This window comes from Montipora foliosa, chromosome 8 (genome assembly GCF_036669935.1).
Source record: "Montipora foliosa isolate CH-2021 chromosome 8, ASM3666993v2, whole genome shotgun sequence".
Taxonomy (NCBI): domain Eukaryota; kingdom Metazoa; phylum Cnidaria; class Anthozoa; order Scleractinia; family Acroporidae; genus Montipora; species Montipora foliosa.
The window spans coordinates 1,888,524-1,905,278 of record NC_090876.1 but is presented as its reverse complement, the minus strand read 5'-3'; the positions used below and the strand labels follow the sequence as shown (position 1 = coordinate 1,905,278).

Below are 16,755 nucleotides of genomic sequence, written 5' to 3'. Positions count from 1 at the left end.
AATGACTGGCTGTTGGTGTTACGCTCCCTATCAGTTGCCTAGAAAAGTGTCATTCCTCTTACACCTTTCGTTGCACCGTTTCCCCCACCAATAGATGGTTTTCACTCACGAGAGTTGACGGCCATTTTGGTGTACAAAACAATAGAAAATATTTGCGCAGAATTTGCATAAAAGTAGAGTTCAGTCCCCAACGGAGAGGATGTCTATTGTTCTAGTACACCAAAATGGCCGCTATGACGTCACGTGAAAACCATCTATTCATGGTAACATGTGGTTCTGTTTTAGTCTCCTTGTCTATTTTTCCCGTCTCAACATTGTCCTCTGTAAGTTCTTACTTACAGCGAAGAAGCTACTGTGCCATCATTTGAATGTCTGACCTTCCCTTGTTCCCCTCTTTCTTCACAAACATAAATCAGTGAAACACAAAATTTTACTCTACTTTCTTTTTTATTATGCCAATGCACCATCTACAAAATAATAGAGCACATACTTTAAGTGCAGTTTGCACTTTTATAAAAATTACCAAAATTAAGAAATTAATTTATTATACTTATCGTTATGTGCTCTTTTTCTTTAAAATGTCAAGGACTATCGCTGTTTCTAATTTCGGGCCTGGCATATTTACTTACAAGCTAACTTATTTTGTATTTCTTGTTCTCCTCCTTCTTTAGAAACATAACGCAGTGAAATTTTACTCTACTTTCTTTTTTATTATGCCAATGCACCATCTACAACATAACAGAGCGCATACTTTAAGTGCAGCTTGCACTTTTACAAAAATTACCAAAATTAAGAAATTGATTTATTTTACTTATCGTTATGTGCTCCTTTTCTTTAAAACGTCAAGACCTATCGCTGTTTCTAATTTAGGGCCTGGCATGGTTACTTATAAGCTATCTTATTTTGTGTTTCTTTTGATTGAAGAGGGTGTTTAAATAGTTGAACGAGTCCTTAGGTTGATTAGGGTCTCGGTAGAAACCTTGTTGAGACAAAATATGACGTCAAGAGTTTATCCTAGAGAAAAAGAAAACCCAGAAAGTAGCGGATGCGATATGTCCAGAAATGCACATATTGAGATGTACGCCGATGTTGTCCAATTGCTCTTCCGCCTGCGGCCATTTTGAAAAACCGCTTAAGTGATTATCCCGTAATAATCACCTCATTGGCAACCAATCAGCGCAGAGAAGTGTCAATAATCACCTATGTAATTATACTAAATTGAGATGTACGCCGATGTTGATAAGCGTCAAGAAGTGTTCCTTGCTCTTCCGCCCAACTTAACATCACTTGTGTCCAGAAATGCTCACAATTAACATTAAGTCTCCTCTAAACTGCACTGAGCAAGGAAAAATTATCAGCTGCCTTGACCATAACCTGAATATTATGCTAACCCTAACACATACTTTGTTGTTTAAACAAGAGCAAAATGCTTACAGTTGAAAGGACACTTGGTGTTAAGATCTAACTATGTGCACTTTTGAAGTGGGTGGAAGGCGACTTTAATTAAGAGCTTGCCATGTTGAGAAAGTCCGTTCGTAACGTTAATTTAAATATTTGCTCACTTGAACTTAGCTTCACCAATAGGACATTTGCATGATGACGCCATTTGGCTACAAATACCAGAATCCTGCAGATTTTGCTTGTCCCATGCTAACTAGAGCTATTGGTATTTTGAGCTTGCTGGGAATACAAAAGTTAAATAAGAAAAGAAAAACACACTGAATTCTAGTGGTTGTAGTCATATGACGCTATCGTGAAAATTGCCTATTAAAAGCACTCAGTCATCTTCTACAGGGGTAACAATGGAGGAATGCTGGGTGTAACGGATTGCCAAAACACGCGAAGAAATAAACTATTAAAATAAGTAAATAAATAATGATGATGATTAGTATGTCGCAGGCTACTCCAGCTTTTTGACGTTTTAACAATTGGATGACTTAGCCAACATATGCAACAAATGCCTCTAGAAGAGCAATGAAAAACTCTGGCCTGACCTGCTTCTCGCGAACAGTGCAAGTAAACTTGCCTTCACTGACTAGAAACACGCCATTGTGTTTGTTTGAGCAGGGTGGACCATGAGACGAGGGGAGTGCACCTGAGGTTACGATAATGGTGTCGTCCGAGATTCTTCCCTTTTCTTGCTTGTTAATGGCCAAACAAAGTCAAGACAAGGCAGATCTTTGAGCTTTAAATTGTTAAAATCTGTCGGTCTCGGTAAGAACATGTGCCTGAAAGTCGGCTGTTTGGTTGTACTTAGACAGTGTAATATCTCACTTGATAATAAATAAATAAATAAATAAATAAACAAACAAATAGCTTTAGCAGCAATCTGACTACAATGCCAATCTAAAACCGAGAAGACTAAGAGCAAAGCTTTATAGCTAAGTCTGATAAGTTACTTTAACTAAAAATATTCATAGCTATGCTCAGCAAGCATTTGCTGACAACTGTAAATCATTCAGCTTGAAGACTCGTCTTGGACACATTCTGTGTGCTTACAGCCTGATGATTTTCCTGTTCCTAAACTTCTGTTTCTTGCATCTACCAACAATGAGATCAAAGTATGATTGCATAAGTTTAATGAATTTCATAAGTGATTTTAATGAACAAATCCATTGCTGTGTAGCTTGGAGCTCATATGATAAGACTTACCTTGGACACATTCTCTGGTTTTTCAACTTGGATTATGACTGCTTCATCGGCTTCTGCTGCATTTGACCCCTGCTAAGATGAAAGGTATGATAGCATAAGATTGAAGGTAACTTCAATACACAAATTCAGTTGTCATGCAAGGCCAAGCACAAGTCTACAACTGCAAGAAGTTTGTTCTAAAAAACTTACCTTGGACACATCCGGCAGGTTTGCAACTTCAAGGTTGTCAAGTTCATCAACTTCTGCTGTCTTTGACGCCTGTGTGCTATAATAATATTTCGATTCGTCGTGATTGTCCCAGCTAAAGTAATCCGCTTGCTCCTCCAACATATCGTCAAGTCTCTTATACAACCGCTCAAAGCTTGGCCGTTCATCTGGGTCCTGGTTCCAACAATCTGTCATCAAGGTGTACCTTAAAGATGAACAAATAAAGGAGTTTTCTTTTATGCAGGAAAATCGATGATCTTCACATAACCTATTAACACTGTTTCCCTTTAATTCGTGTGTAGCTTACTGAACAGGATATGTTACATTGTTTCAACTGTAATTGCTTCCGCAGTGAGTGAACCCGAAGCGAACGAACGAGGCAGCTCTCTAATCGGGAGAAGAACACACTTTTTCTTCGAAACGCGAGGAATTGTGGTCGCGGAAAGGTCGGGGGCGCAAGGAATTGTGGTTACGCGTGAATTGAGGAATCAATGGCCCAGTTTCACCCTTAATGCATTGCGCGCCTGAGTGAATCACTTCGAAATCCATTTCAATACGTAGTTATTTTTCTATTTCAGTTTCTGCAATTAATGTAAATAGGAATTCTTTGTTATTATATTCTTGCTTTTCATCTATATTTCGGATAAAGATTTTAATAAGGCGTTCAGTTCGATCATTTTGTGTGAGCATGTAGCTGTGGTGTGACCGAAGAGGATAAGGAGAGAACTACGCGTGTTGGAAGGCCCCGTTTACCGGGCTCCGCTCAGTATATTCTTCTTCGCCAATCCGTGTTTAATCTTTGGAGAGAGAGGAAAGTCAGTCTGGGGAAGTTCACGGATGGCGAATTTGCAGAGTATCTTCTACATCGAAAGTGAGCTTGCTTTAAGTAAGATTTCAATTTCGACCGCATATAAAAGTAAGCGTTCTCGTTGTTTGGGCGATGGAAGCTAAGCTTATATTGCTCCTAATGAACAGGTAACTTATGGGAATTTGTGGTCACATTTTGCTTTAGAGCTGACAGAGACCCTTCTCCCGGTGGGGATGAGTTACCTTCGACTTCGTACGATCTTGGTTATCATGTATACACAACTTGTGGAAATGAGTCTTATCACACCTGCCCCTCGATCTCAGATCATAAAAAGTGTAGAATTTTTTTTTTCGTTATTGTCCTGTTATAGTTGTCCTAGCAGCCCTTTTTTTCTTTTTCAAATGTGATTTATACATTACAGTGCAAAATGTTGAAAAAGCCTTGGTGTCTCTGTCTTTTGCAGGCTCTATAGACTTTATATTCATCATAATTTAGTGTAGTGTGGTCTGCAGTTGTAATCATGATTACACTGTAACCATTAACAGCCTTGAGCCTGTCTGAAAATGAAATTGTGGAAAAGAAGCTGATTATTTTGCTGGAGCAATTGCTTTTAGATTATTGGAGTTGTTTACTTCAGTCATCGAAGGAAGTCAGTTGAGTGTTGATAGTAATCGGGCAGTTGCTTCTGTTCTGGTTTCACTTGAATGACTGAGAGGTCTACTGGTAATTGTTTAGTAATTGGTTTGGTTTTGGTTTTACAACACTCAATTTAGAACCACTACAGGATCCAGTGAAACCAATTTATTTATTTACTGTGTGTTGCAAGTAATAACTGTGTAGTATCTGATCACCTTCTACTAGGTATTCTTACTTCATCATGAGAGTAACGTTGGCTGCAATCAACCACAACATGCACTTGTCAAGAAAATCAAAACTTACTAAAGCACGAAAAGAACAAGGCCATAGAAAATAGTCAAAAAGGTCTCAAAGATTTCATGCCGAAATTGTAAAAGAAGAAAATTCTTTCAGTTACTTCCCCTTTGCTGTAGCAAAAATGCTGCGTAGGCGCTCCATGTATGAGGGAAGTTTCACATTGCCTTCCGATAGAATGAATGAATCTTACCCAAAGCAAATTGCCCACACTATTGGCATGAAGGAGCCCCCGCCAACTGAAAAGTTGATGAAAGGACCTTTTTGTTTTGAAAAGAAGCTAAAATGAGCATTGGAACAGCATGCTACATCTTTCTGCATCAGAAACTGTTTCTAAAATGTCCATGTATTTATTAACATTTACAGACTGAAGTACAAATGGACTAAGGGCTTTCCCTGTTACATGGAAAAGTTTGAACGAAACAATGTTTCATATCTATGTTACGTCCTAGTAGATGCATCAGCAGGGAAATAGTCCCACTTTTCATAACAGACATCTACAGCAAGCTGATGGAATAAATATATAAATAATGATAAAGATAAATTTATAATAATGACGAAGAAAAGCAAGCAATAGTTTTGAATTACATCATTGTTACATCATTGTTATATGCAGTAAATAAGTTGGTTTCTTTAAATGTATAGAAATAGCAGGTAACAGAATAAATAGGTGCGGTTACACTCACCGTGGTAAATGCCATTTCCCATGGTAAATTATCCCACGGTGCCTCACACTTGGGTTTTAGTATACCGTGTTAACTAGGGGTCACACGTTACGAAGATTACCGAGGTAAAACGAAATCTCACGCAATTCATTGGCGGGAAATTTAATCACAACTCCATCAGCATAGCGATTGGCTCTTGTACCTCGGGCATCAAAACATCCTTCCAACTTCCCACGTTAAATGTCATGGGCGCTTCCACTGATCTTTTTGACGTATCCATGGATATTTAACACGGGAAATTTACCTCGGGAAGCGTCGGGCACACTACTAAATACAGTTTCCCGTGGTAAAAAGGCAATTTACCACGGTAAAAGTGCCCCGTGTAACAGCACCTAATGTGTCTTGATAAAGTTCATTTTCTGCTTATGACTATCAATAGTGACTGGCCAGACAACCCAATAACATGATCCAGGCCAAGGTAAAAATGGGCATGGGAGGGAATATGTGTTTCTGATCAGGCTTATAATGTGCACTAAGCATGAGTGACAGATTTTCACATGTCAATTATTTCGAAATCCCATGTATCTCACACCAGGAGAAGGGAATGCTTGTCGAATCATCCTTACTGCACAAGCACGTAGGACTCGTCTTGTTCCCTGTACCCAATTTCCTATATTTCCAGAGAGAGAACTGACGATAGGCTGCTTTGCGTAAGCTTTCCATGGAAAAATGGAATTCATCAGCTCTGATATCACACCGTGCCTTCATGCACACTTCAAGAATCTCTCTGTCCAAGCAAATGTTATGAAATGTTCAATAAGAAGTGATGCACTGCCGTTTTTTGCAACAGACATTTTCTTCCTCTGTTTCCATTGGCACACAAACCTGACACTGGCACCATGGTACAGGTAGGTATTTTGGAGGTGCAGGCTCTTCGGGTAGGTTGTCTGCAACTAGCTTTTTAGCGAAGTCCAAACTGCCCCTGCCCATACTCAATGATTTAACCAGCAAGTCATTCTTTGTAGGGTTATCCAGGGATTGAATGAATTCCTAGCAAGAAATTTCACAAAATAAAGATAATTTTCGAATAAAGATAACTTATACAAGCTTGAGATTTACGGCTAGATGCCAGCATTACATATTTGAGCATCAGAAATGCCGATGGATGTTGACACTCCCACGCCCCCCCCCCCCCCCCACCCCCCTATGGATGAGGTCAATCAGAATTCGACTGGTAGGAATCTTTTTCAAAGGCACCGACAAAAAGTGAAGGGGTAGGAAAGGTTTTTTCAATGGGTTCCGACAAAAATCCGACCAGTAAGAACCTACTCGTCCAAACCCCGGGGTCAGATCGTGAATGGAACGTCCCACCGCTCGGCACCATCAGGAATTTATATATTGTCTGGCTTCTTTCTGGCTTCTTTGTGTGACTGCTACTGTTGATACCAAATCCGTAGACGAAAAAATATATAAATAAACGCTAGAAGAATGGTTAAATTATTGTGATAGAACATTCATTTGTAAGCTTCTGTATCATACGGCGTTATCATACCTGATTTTTGCACTTGGACTTGACACAATTATTTACAAGCGTCGGCACAACTGAGGTCGGCTGCTTTGCACGGACACTCTCCTGTTCCTCTCTTTCGTGCACATTGCCCTGAACAAATACAGTTGAGTCTTTCATTTTCTATTCCCTGAGAAAGAAAGAAACAATTCAGGTGTTGTAACGAAATATAAATTCAGTACCGCGGCCGCGTGCAAATTGCCATTTGAAATGTCTCACCTCTGTAGTTACGTCTAATCCTTCTTCCTCGTTCTCCTCTTCGTTAGAGTCCAGTGCTGACCCGTAAAAATTTACAGGTGTGTTTGCGGCGTCTTGTAGAAAGCTGTCCATGAACCACGGATGCGATAAACTTTTCGATACAAGTTATTAGCCAAAGAAAGTGAAAAAGACAATCTTAAATTGGCGCGCTTCGAATCGACAAGAAACAGAGGAAACCGGCGATAAGCAAAGAGCCAATGAGGAATCATTTCGTCATTTGAAAACAATAACAAACGGGCGTAATGCCGAATGGGTGAAACTGGGCCTTTAAGATGCACGTCCCAGAGTCTTTGTTCCTAATAAATGTGAGTAAATTGCTCGTTACACAGAAGATTATAATTACAACAGAAGCTTGCAGCTACTTTCCCAATTCGAGGTAACTTAACCTGTAAAACTGCTCTGTTTTTTTGGTCTTGTAGTTCATTTTTGCTTCTTTTATCCGTGATAAACGTTATCGCAGCTTCGCCAGCGAACCGTCTTTAAATTACTGCAAGCCTACTTGACTATCTCCCTTCCCCTCGGCAGCATTTCTACAATGTAGGTAAACTAGTAAAATACCTAAAGGCGGTTTCTGAAATCCATGTAACTGTAGCTCCAGTCAATTCTTGAGTCGTTTCAGGAAGTGTTAGTTGGAGGAAATGGAAACTAAGGCAAAGCCAGTGGCTTTGTACATCTTTGAGTACTGCGAGACCAGATACGACAGGAGGTCTTTCTTTCAAACTTACATTCTAATGAAGTCGCAACAAATTTCAACTGTGTTACCTGGCAGTTAGCCTAGTAGTTATCATCAAGCATTTTGTGTTTCAGGAAGACGGATGCAAAGAGGCATGAAAACAGATCAAACAACTCACTCACACTATGAAATTCAAAACATTCCTCCTTCAATCGTATGTACCACACCTTTCTTAAAATGGTTTCATATGATGTTTCCTGTCTATAGTTACTTAGGGAGAACTTACACACGGTCTGTGCAGATGTCAGGTTTTTCCAGTCTGTAACCACTCTTCAAGCTCTCCAAGACCTCTTTGTGTTTCTTCAGAGCGTAAGGTGAGCCCCCTGTAAATTATTCACAAAACATGTCTTGAGGCACACCATAAACCATTTAAAGAAAGCGAGGTGTTTTACTAAAGAAATCCCCGATTTCATAAACATTTGAACCTCACAATAAACAAGTACACACAAACTTGGGAAAATCGAGATCGTTCAGCCTATTTTTATCATGAACTGAGGAAAATGTGGCGGATTGGTCAGGTATAAACCTTGGCGTTGGACTATCTTACAGACGTTTAACTTCTCCTCACCCCACCCCCTCTCCCAAACAAAACAAAACAAAACAAAACAAAACACACAAAAAAAAAACCTGAGTATGTTTCTCCGTTCGTTTGCGTGATCTAATTTCTGTGAGTCTGCTCATTCATCACACTAAATTCCTTCATTTCTTTCCTTGCTCATTCAGCCTGTCAGTCAGTTATTCAATTAATCTATTGGTTAACCACTCAGTCTCTGTGTCAACTGCTCAGGCCTTTGGATAATTGCTTTACTAGTTGGATGGCCAGATTTGGTTCATTCCCTCATTTGTTTACTCAGTCATTCAGTCAGCCAGCCTGTTAGTCAATGTTAGCCGGTCAGCCAGTTAGCCTTTGAGTAACTCATCAAGTCGGTTACAGTTGTAGTTAACCAGCCAGCTCCTTTGATAACGCATTCATTTAGTCAGTCAGAGTGGGTCGGTAGGTCAGCCAGATAGGCAGTTGGACAAACAGTCAGTTGGCTAGACGTTTCACTCTTCTTAGTTCATTTACTCATCGAACCAGTCAGTGCATGAGTCCATCCATCTGTCAGTCAGCCTGTCCAGGCTTTTTCATTCAATGTTTGAGGTGTAAGAAAGGGCTGTTTTCTGTCAACGCATCTCTTTTATCTTTTACGTGGAGGTACATGTAATGGCCAAAGCAACTGGAAACAACGCAACCATAAGAAGTGTCTACGCAGATAATCACGAGGTAAATATAACCCAGTTTGCGGATGATGCTACATTGATTTTAATTGCTTTAGTAAAATCCCTGTCCTCAGACTCGAATTAGTGCAAGACTTAAACAATATTCCGGGCCTAGATGGATGGATCGGCAGCATCAACAACCGGTTTTTTTTTTCCTAGAAGGAACTTTACATAGCCGAAAACGTACTAAAATTCAAGCCTGCTTTCTTGAACTATAAACAAAAAGTACACTTGTGTACAGAGAATCTGAGAAAAATTTAAACCCTGGACACTAGCCAAGAGAGGTGACTCGGGTTCATGGAATGTAGACTGACAATAGTGATAATCTAAATTGGACTTCTGCCTATTGTTTCGAAGGCGGAGAACTAAGAGTACAAAACTCATAGACTTTCATTTCAATTTTTTATACAGACAAGTGCCAACTAGCAAGCGGTGAACAGAAAATGCACTTTTTCTTTTAAGACGCACTAGAAACGTCAGTTCATCTTTCTTGGTCATTCTCCCTAACCTCGTGAATAGGGAGCTTAAGGATGCAACGATTTAAAGCCAAGGACTGAAAACCAAACTGAACTTTCGCATACCAGGACAGTAGCAGCTTTTAAAACTAATCGTACCTATTACTCGTAATTTCTAATCAGCCTCGTGCTGCGATTTCGGCTGATTTTGAAACCATTTCCACAATTACTTCCTAAATTATATCGGCCTCGCGCTGCGCGTTCGGCCAATTTTGAAATCATTTGCACGATTACCCCCTTAATTGTACTCCACTCAGTCGTACTGCTATTACTGATCATCGGTTCATTTCTAGTTTCTGTAAGTGGCTCGAATAAGACTTGATATGTGATGTGATATCCTATATGGCCATCTCAGTTAGAACAAAAGTACTCTAATTTAACACATTCCTTTACCTGAATCAAGATATGACATAGTATAGTAAACGGCGGGGAAACGAAGAAATGGGAACTTTTCGCGGGTTGTGTGTAAATTTTATGACTCACAACCCAACGTCTAGTCTCCAAAATAAACGTAATCATGGTTTGTATTCATATATTAAAGATCACCTGTTAGCAAAAGCCTGTACCTACTCTGTCAAAGTAAGGCAACCAATTTAAATTTATATATAAAGCTAAAAGCAGCACTGAGACAAGCTTTAATAACACGGTCTTGTGCAATAGTCTAATTGTTGCTTCAATTTAATAAGCATACTGTTTCAGCCACTCTGTCACTAACAATTTATGTAATGGGCTTTTAAAGTGCAAAAAAATAAATAAGAAAATCGTTCCTTTGTTTGCTCGTTCGTTCAACAGGTCAGATGCTAAGTGGGTCATTGGCAAGTCAGTCAGCCAGTCAAGTGGCCAACGTTTAATTGTGCAATGTGGAGTATATTTTATAAAAAAAAAAAGATGGAGCCTTATCTATTGGATAAAGTTATCCGGGCCAGGCCAGGGCCAGGTTATCGTAATATCGAAGAGATGATACACACACTTTTAAATAACTGTAGTTTCACAAAACACATGTTCTTGGATTCGAGTCTCATTATCAGCAAACGACTAAAAGTATGGTTAAAATATATTAATTAAAATTGTATAAATAATTCTTATCACTGACCAAGAGTTGCGATTTCCCACAGGACCACGCCATAGGACCAACTGCAAGTAAAACAAATGGATCAGCAAAACTAAATAGTGTTCATTTTGCTGCTGGTGTGTAGTTTGGGATTAGAAGTGAAATTTAATTAATACAATACCAACGATGACAAGTTATCTCCAACATTGAATACAATCTATGAAATTTGCTTTTTTCAAAAATCCCATAATACAGTTCATTTTTTTTTTTTTTGGGGGGGGGGGGGCGGTTAAACAATGGATATCCAATTCACTGAAGCATGATACAGGCCCAACAGTAAATAACTTGCATTGTTTGTATGTAAAGAACCCCACAAGACGTATTGCATTATGGGGATGGGAAAATAGGACATGGAAAATACAGAAACAATATTGATTATCTTGTGTTTCAGTACTGACTTAAGGTGGCTGAACACAGTTAAATATTGCTAGTGCTAATCACCCTTACTTGCAGTCGACGACTGAATTGTGAAGCGCGCGGCTCACGACATCGGGCTGAAAGCATACAAATGCGCCTCTAGCTGCCACTATACAGTCCATGTTTGATGTCGGAGCACAGCACCACAGCTAGATGTTAAATAGCTGCGAGTCGATTTTGATGAGGGGGAAAACCGGAGAACCAGGAGAAAAACCCTCGAGTCAGGTTGAGATCGACTGAAACTCAGCCCATATGCTGGCCGAGGCCAGAATTGAACCCCGGCTCGCAGTGGTGGGAGGCCCGATAGATAACCACTAAGCCACCCTGACTCCCTACCAATGTTTCATTTACCTTTTTTTCTAAAACCCTTGATCCTTTGGTCCCCAAAAATGGTAGGTAAAAAGTTAACAACACGATCTTCGGTTTTTTGATAGTTAAGTTGACGTATATGCAATTGCCATGGCAACATGAATAAATATAAACAGGCCTGTAAAATCGGTTTTGTTTATTTGCAGAAAAACTGGTCGTTAGATTTTCTTTATAATTTGCATGCAACAAGCTTGTAACGATGCTCACAAGTTAACACTATTTTAATAAAAATTTAATTGACAGAGAAATCTTTAATTATCTCTTCTTGAAGGTTCACTGGAATATCTAGAATTTCCTCTGTTAAACTTTAAATTTTTTTCAATACTCCAGTTACGTATTTCAAAGTATCTTTGCGCCAAATTGCGTTCAATTCTAACGAGTGGTTCTCGAGAAATAGGCGTATTTCCGAGAAAGCCTTTCCGCATTCAATAGCAATTTTTTGACTAACTACACATGCCCTGCATTTAACAGGGTTCTTTCCATAACAAAGAAAAATCTGCGAAATCTGCGTTCTTTGCATTCAGTGCATTGTTACCGTTTCTAACATACATTTCTCATAAAAGACTAAAACCATCAAAACACTTTGTTCAATTATGAGGAAAAATAGTACAGATAACGGATGCATTGAGCAAATAAAATGATTGTTGTATCGAAGCCATGTTTTTTTTGTTGCAATCCTTGCACGCGCGCTGCATTGCGTTAGTTATCAAACCTAATACTCACACATCGCTCCTGGTGGTGAAGATCTCTTCAAAAATTGACTCGGGAGCCATCCACTTCACTGGCAGTTTCTTCCCAGTGTCTACTTTGTACACCTCATGGTACAAATGCCTCATCAATCCAAAGTCAGCAATCTTGACTCTCTTACCATGACCCACGAGAATGTTCCTTGCTGCTAAGTCCCTGTGGACTAGGCCCTTCTGGGAAAGATAGGTCTGTAAACCAAAAAGAATAACCATGGGTATTCCTATGGATTTGAGATGCAAAGTCCTGGCTAGTGGCTTGGGAACTGGGGAATTTCAAGAAACCGTCGGGCCAAAGAGACTCCTTGATCGTATCACGCCAATTGTACATCCAGTGAAAGTGACTCCTAACATAATTGATTTCTTCAAATAGACTTACTTAGCGTTAGGTATTAGCACGTTTTAAACGAAAGAATTTGTTTATACAAGGATAGGAGTTCAATACTTCCACTCCACTAAAAATCTCATCAGTATGATACTAACCGAACACCATAAAGAAACTGGGAGCAACAACATGTACTGATATGCCAAGCCAGGCATTACAAAGCTCAGAGGACCAATCAACCACCTTTTAAGCAATGCAAAGATTTCACTTAATGCTGCGAACAACAATATTACAACACTGACTTGGATAGAGTTTAGGTAATCGTGATTCCCAGTCACAAAGAGAGATGTTATTGCTGCTATGGCTAGACCCTGAAGCTAGCTGAGCAATTATAGCGATTACAACCAGATAGTATACGAAAATTGACTTATGTCATTCCAATCATTATTAGCTTACCATGCCACATGCAATCTGCCAGGCAAGTTTTATAAGATCAAGTGGAGCAAATGACTCGCAATCCTCATCACATTCATCGCCCATATTTTTGGTGGGAACATCTTCCTGGTTTGACGCGGATGACGAAACTACCACCAAAGGTATCGCATTGCTGCCATCAGCGATGTCAGTTCCTTCATTTCCTGCTGGATATGTTGAAGAGCAGTTGAACAAAGGAATCCCACTTTCATCATTGATATCACCGATGAGATCTCCTTCATCGTCTCCTGCATAAGCAGGAGGGATGCTGGACAATGGTATTGTGCTTTTACTGTTGACAGAAGCAATGGTTTCATCATATTCTTCTCCACTTATTGAAGGGAGGCTTAAAAAGGGTATTGTGCATTCATCTTTGCCAGAAGGGAGGGCTTTTTTCTGTCCTTCCCCAGATGTGGTAGGGCAGCTAATGGCAATCAAGGGTATCACACATTCATTGCTGCTAGAGGTGATTGTTTCTTTGTGATCTTCTGCCGATGTAGAGGGGAAGCACATCAAGGGTGATGCAGAATCAATGTTGCCAGAAGCGATGATTTCCTCATGTTCTGGGGCACATGTGGAAATGCAGCTGTTTTCATACAACACAACTGTTTTAATCCCATCTGCTTCACCACCCTATGTGAGAAATTTATTCCGTTAAATTAACAAAAGATTCATTGCAGTTGAGTTAACAAACATTGATTTAAGCCACAGCCTTCAAGTTAATTATCTTTTTTTGGGCTGGCATTGTTTATTTATTTATTTTTTTTACAGTCAAATCAATTTATGTTAACACTCTACTTTGCCTTCTATAACTCTAAATGTCTATTACTCTTCTAGTAAGAGAAACAACAGATTACATGGTCACTTCAAAATTATCAATGGCAGCACAAAGCCACTGTTACACGTTGAAACTTTTAGTTGAAACTTGTGTGCAACGGCACTGGAAAAAAGTTCCAGCAGGCGTTGCACGGTGTAACATAACAGGTCGAAGCTGGTTCGGTTGTGGCCGTTACGTTTGTGCTCTGAGCATTAAAGGGACCTGGCATTCACAACACCCGGTATTCTTCAAGATGGCAAATACAAGGAAAGAGAAGACACACCGAAAAGTACTTAAACAACGCTTTCATTTCATGTCCAGTATGGAATTCTAGTGATAATTCCGTGTCGACTAACAGAAATGCTTTTTTTTTTTTTGTTAATACATCGAATGACTTTTAAACTTTGTAGAAAATAATTTGCGATCTTCTCAGTTGCTTCGATCGACGGCAAAAATGCAGCCTCGATTCCGAGCCGGCGATCACCTTTTTCTCAAGCGGCGATTTTCACCAGCAGCCGGCACTTAGCTGCATCCCTGAATCACAATTATATGGCCTGTTGGTACATGTATCTATAAGCTTTAGCTGCAGACACATAATTTCTACAAGGCTATCCAATAATGTTTACTGTGGGTTTTAGGCATTTGATATTGCTGCAGTTTTAAAAAAAAATGGCACAAAGGAATGAGAATAAAGATCTATCAGGTTTGCATCCTCGATTTAACATCATATCAAAATTAAGAAGCATATACCTGGTCTAGTGTAGCTGTGTTGCATTCTTTTGTTTCTGCATACTGTTTTTTGCTTTCAGTAATAACGACAGCTCCCAAGGTAGAACCTTTAATCTGTGTATACAAGTAAGCAATAAGTGTTATCATAAAAGAGCGGTTTGTGGTCCTCATTGACCCACAAAGTCACAACCATACAATTTGTTTTGGCTAACACCCAGGCCTCGATTGTTCAAAAGGTGGATAGCGCCATCCACCGGATAAATCACTATCCAGCGGATAAACACCAGCAAAACCGATTGAGTTATCCAGTGGATAGCGCTATCCACCCTTGGAACAACTGGGGCCAGATGAGTTTAGTTTTAAGATGCAAGTGAAGCTCGCCTTAGGACATTCCTTTGAATTTTCCTATCCAAATGTTGTAATATTCTTTGTTTTTCCCTTAATACTTAATGCATCTATAGGAATTGGCTTACTAATGATGTTTGGCTAACATAATTACCTGACTTCTTTTTGCTCTCAACCAGTGAAGCAAGTCTCCATGGGGAACATACTCAATAATCAGACGAAGAGGTGTCTTCTGTGGAGTGGCCTCTGTCCAACAGCCCACAAAACTCAGTACGTTTGGATTCTTCCCCAGTAGCTTCATGAGCTCAATCTCATTCAGAAATTCTAATTTCTCCTCTTCATTGGCGTTTTCTTGAGAAAAAAAGTTATGAAATAATGTTGAACAAATCAGTTTCAAAGTAGGTTGCTTACTGTTTCATGTGCAGTGTGATGAACGGTTATCTATTTTATTTTAATCTGACTGCAGTCTATGCGGTAAAGCACAACCCAGTATTTCCGTTTTTCTGTCACTACGGGCAATGTAATTGGTTGTGGCATTTATGAGGATGAGTTATATACCATCTCTCGAGATAGTATAACTCTTTGAGGGAATTTCCGGTCATAAAGGCGAGACAATCCCTGGTTTTTGCTTGAGAAAACAGCTTGCATTTTTAACCCGCTAAACTTAAGACGAGCTGTTTTTACTGTACTTCCGGACTTTTCCGACTTTAACTAGTCAAACTTGTCTTACTGAAAACAAAAACCAATGGAGTTTTAGTTTTTAGAACTAGGGGTAGTGGGAGCTTAGGAGAGTGAGTTCGATATGTTTGTAGGCGTACAGGTAGCAGTTGAGGGGGGAGGATGGATGGTTCGTGCGATAGATAAATATTTTTTGCATATTTGAACGTGAGGGTTGCGGCCAGAGAAAAGGTTGTGAAGGCTAGTGATATTGTATGGTTCTGTCCAAGTGCTTGTAGAGTGCGTTGGGCAAGTTAATAGAACATTTCGTTTTAAGGCCTTTTTACATGGAGAAAGGGTGACCCTCATTACAGACTTTCGCTGCAATCTGACAGTAATCCGATCCTACAAAAGTTGACCCTGCTAGAAGGGTGATCCTACCTCAAGTGTTTGCATGGCAAAAAGTTGGCTCTCCTAGGGTTACACTACCAAGCAGATAGGGTGGCCCTACCCCTAGGGTGACCCTACCTCTCATGTAAACCAAAGCGGAAAATACAATAGGCAAGGGTTACCATTCTAGAAGGGTCACCCTATCTAAATGTAAACAGGCCCTTACTGATGCAATAGATGTTCTACAGGGCTCAGTCGTTCGAAGGCCAATCAGGGCTTTAAAATCCGGGTCTTTCTTTTGTTCAAAAACATTTCTTCGGATAATTTTCTTGGTTATTTTTAAGAGCATCCAATCATCAATTTAAACTGAATTTCCTTTTGAACCCAATTCCCACACTCCCCTCCACCACGGCCGCAAAATTGCAGCCGTTCAGGGTAAGATTGTTGAGAAATTGCGTTACTTCAATTTCCTTACAAATTTGGCAAATCGGATGTTTATGAAATTAGACAATCACTGGCCAGTTTTTATTGGAATCGATTGAAATAAACAAAAGATTGTGGAAATGACATCATACTGTGATATTCCAAATATTGCCATACTTATGCCCTGCACAAAGGGAATGAAATCCATGGAATTTTAGTTGAAATCACAGAAAAAAAGATACATAGAGAGCTTCTTAAGAGCCTAGCGAAGATATCTGGATAATTTTTATGGCAGTAGTAAAGGATTTTCATGTCAAGATGGGGTTGCGTCTTTCTGCTGTGTAAACGTAATTTTATATT

The 16,755-nt window shown here is 39.6% G+C and overlaps 1 protein-coding gene across 2 annotated transcripts in view; it reads right to left on the bottom strand.

Annotated features, from left to right (window-relative positions):
* Positions 1-434: 434 nt before the first annotated feature.
* LOC137968077 (uncharacterized) overlaps positions 435-16,755 on the bottom strand; it is a 44,709-nt gene continuing 28,388 nt past the window's right edge. Inside the window, exons 9-17 of one of the 2 annotated variants that reach the window (XM_068814702.1) lie at positions 15,080-15,276; positions 14,602-14,694; positions 13,017-13,667; positions 12,216-12,427; positions 10,689-10,729; positions 8,047-8,143; positions 2,842-3,064; positions 2,653-2,724; positions 435-2,541 (exon numbers count right to left, since the gene is read on the bottom strand). In XM_068814702.1, coding sequence (XP_068670803.1) covers positions 2,521-2,541; positions 2,653-2,724; positions 2,842-3,064; positions 8,047-8,143; positions 10,689-10,729; positions 12,216-12,427; positions 13,017-13,667; positions 14,602-14,694; positions 15,080-15,276 — 1,607 coding nt within the window. In that variant the 3' untranslated portion in view covers positions 435-2,520. The remainder of the gene's footprint in view (positions 2,542-2,652; positions 2,725-2,841; positions 3,065-8,046; positions 8,144-10,688; positions 10,730-12,215; positions 12,428-13,016; positions 13,668-14,601; positions 14,695-15,079; positions 15,277-16,755) is intronic. The other variant, XM_068814703.1, reaches the window with a different exon arrangement.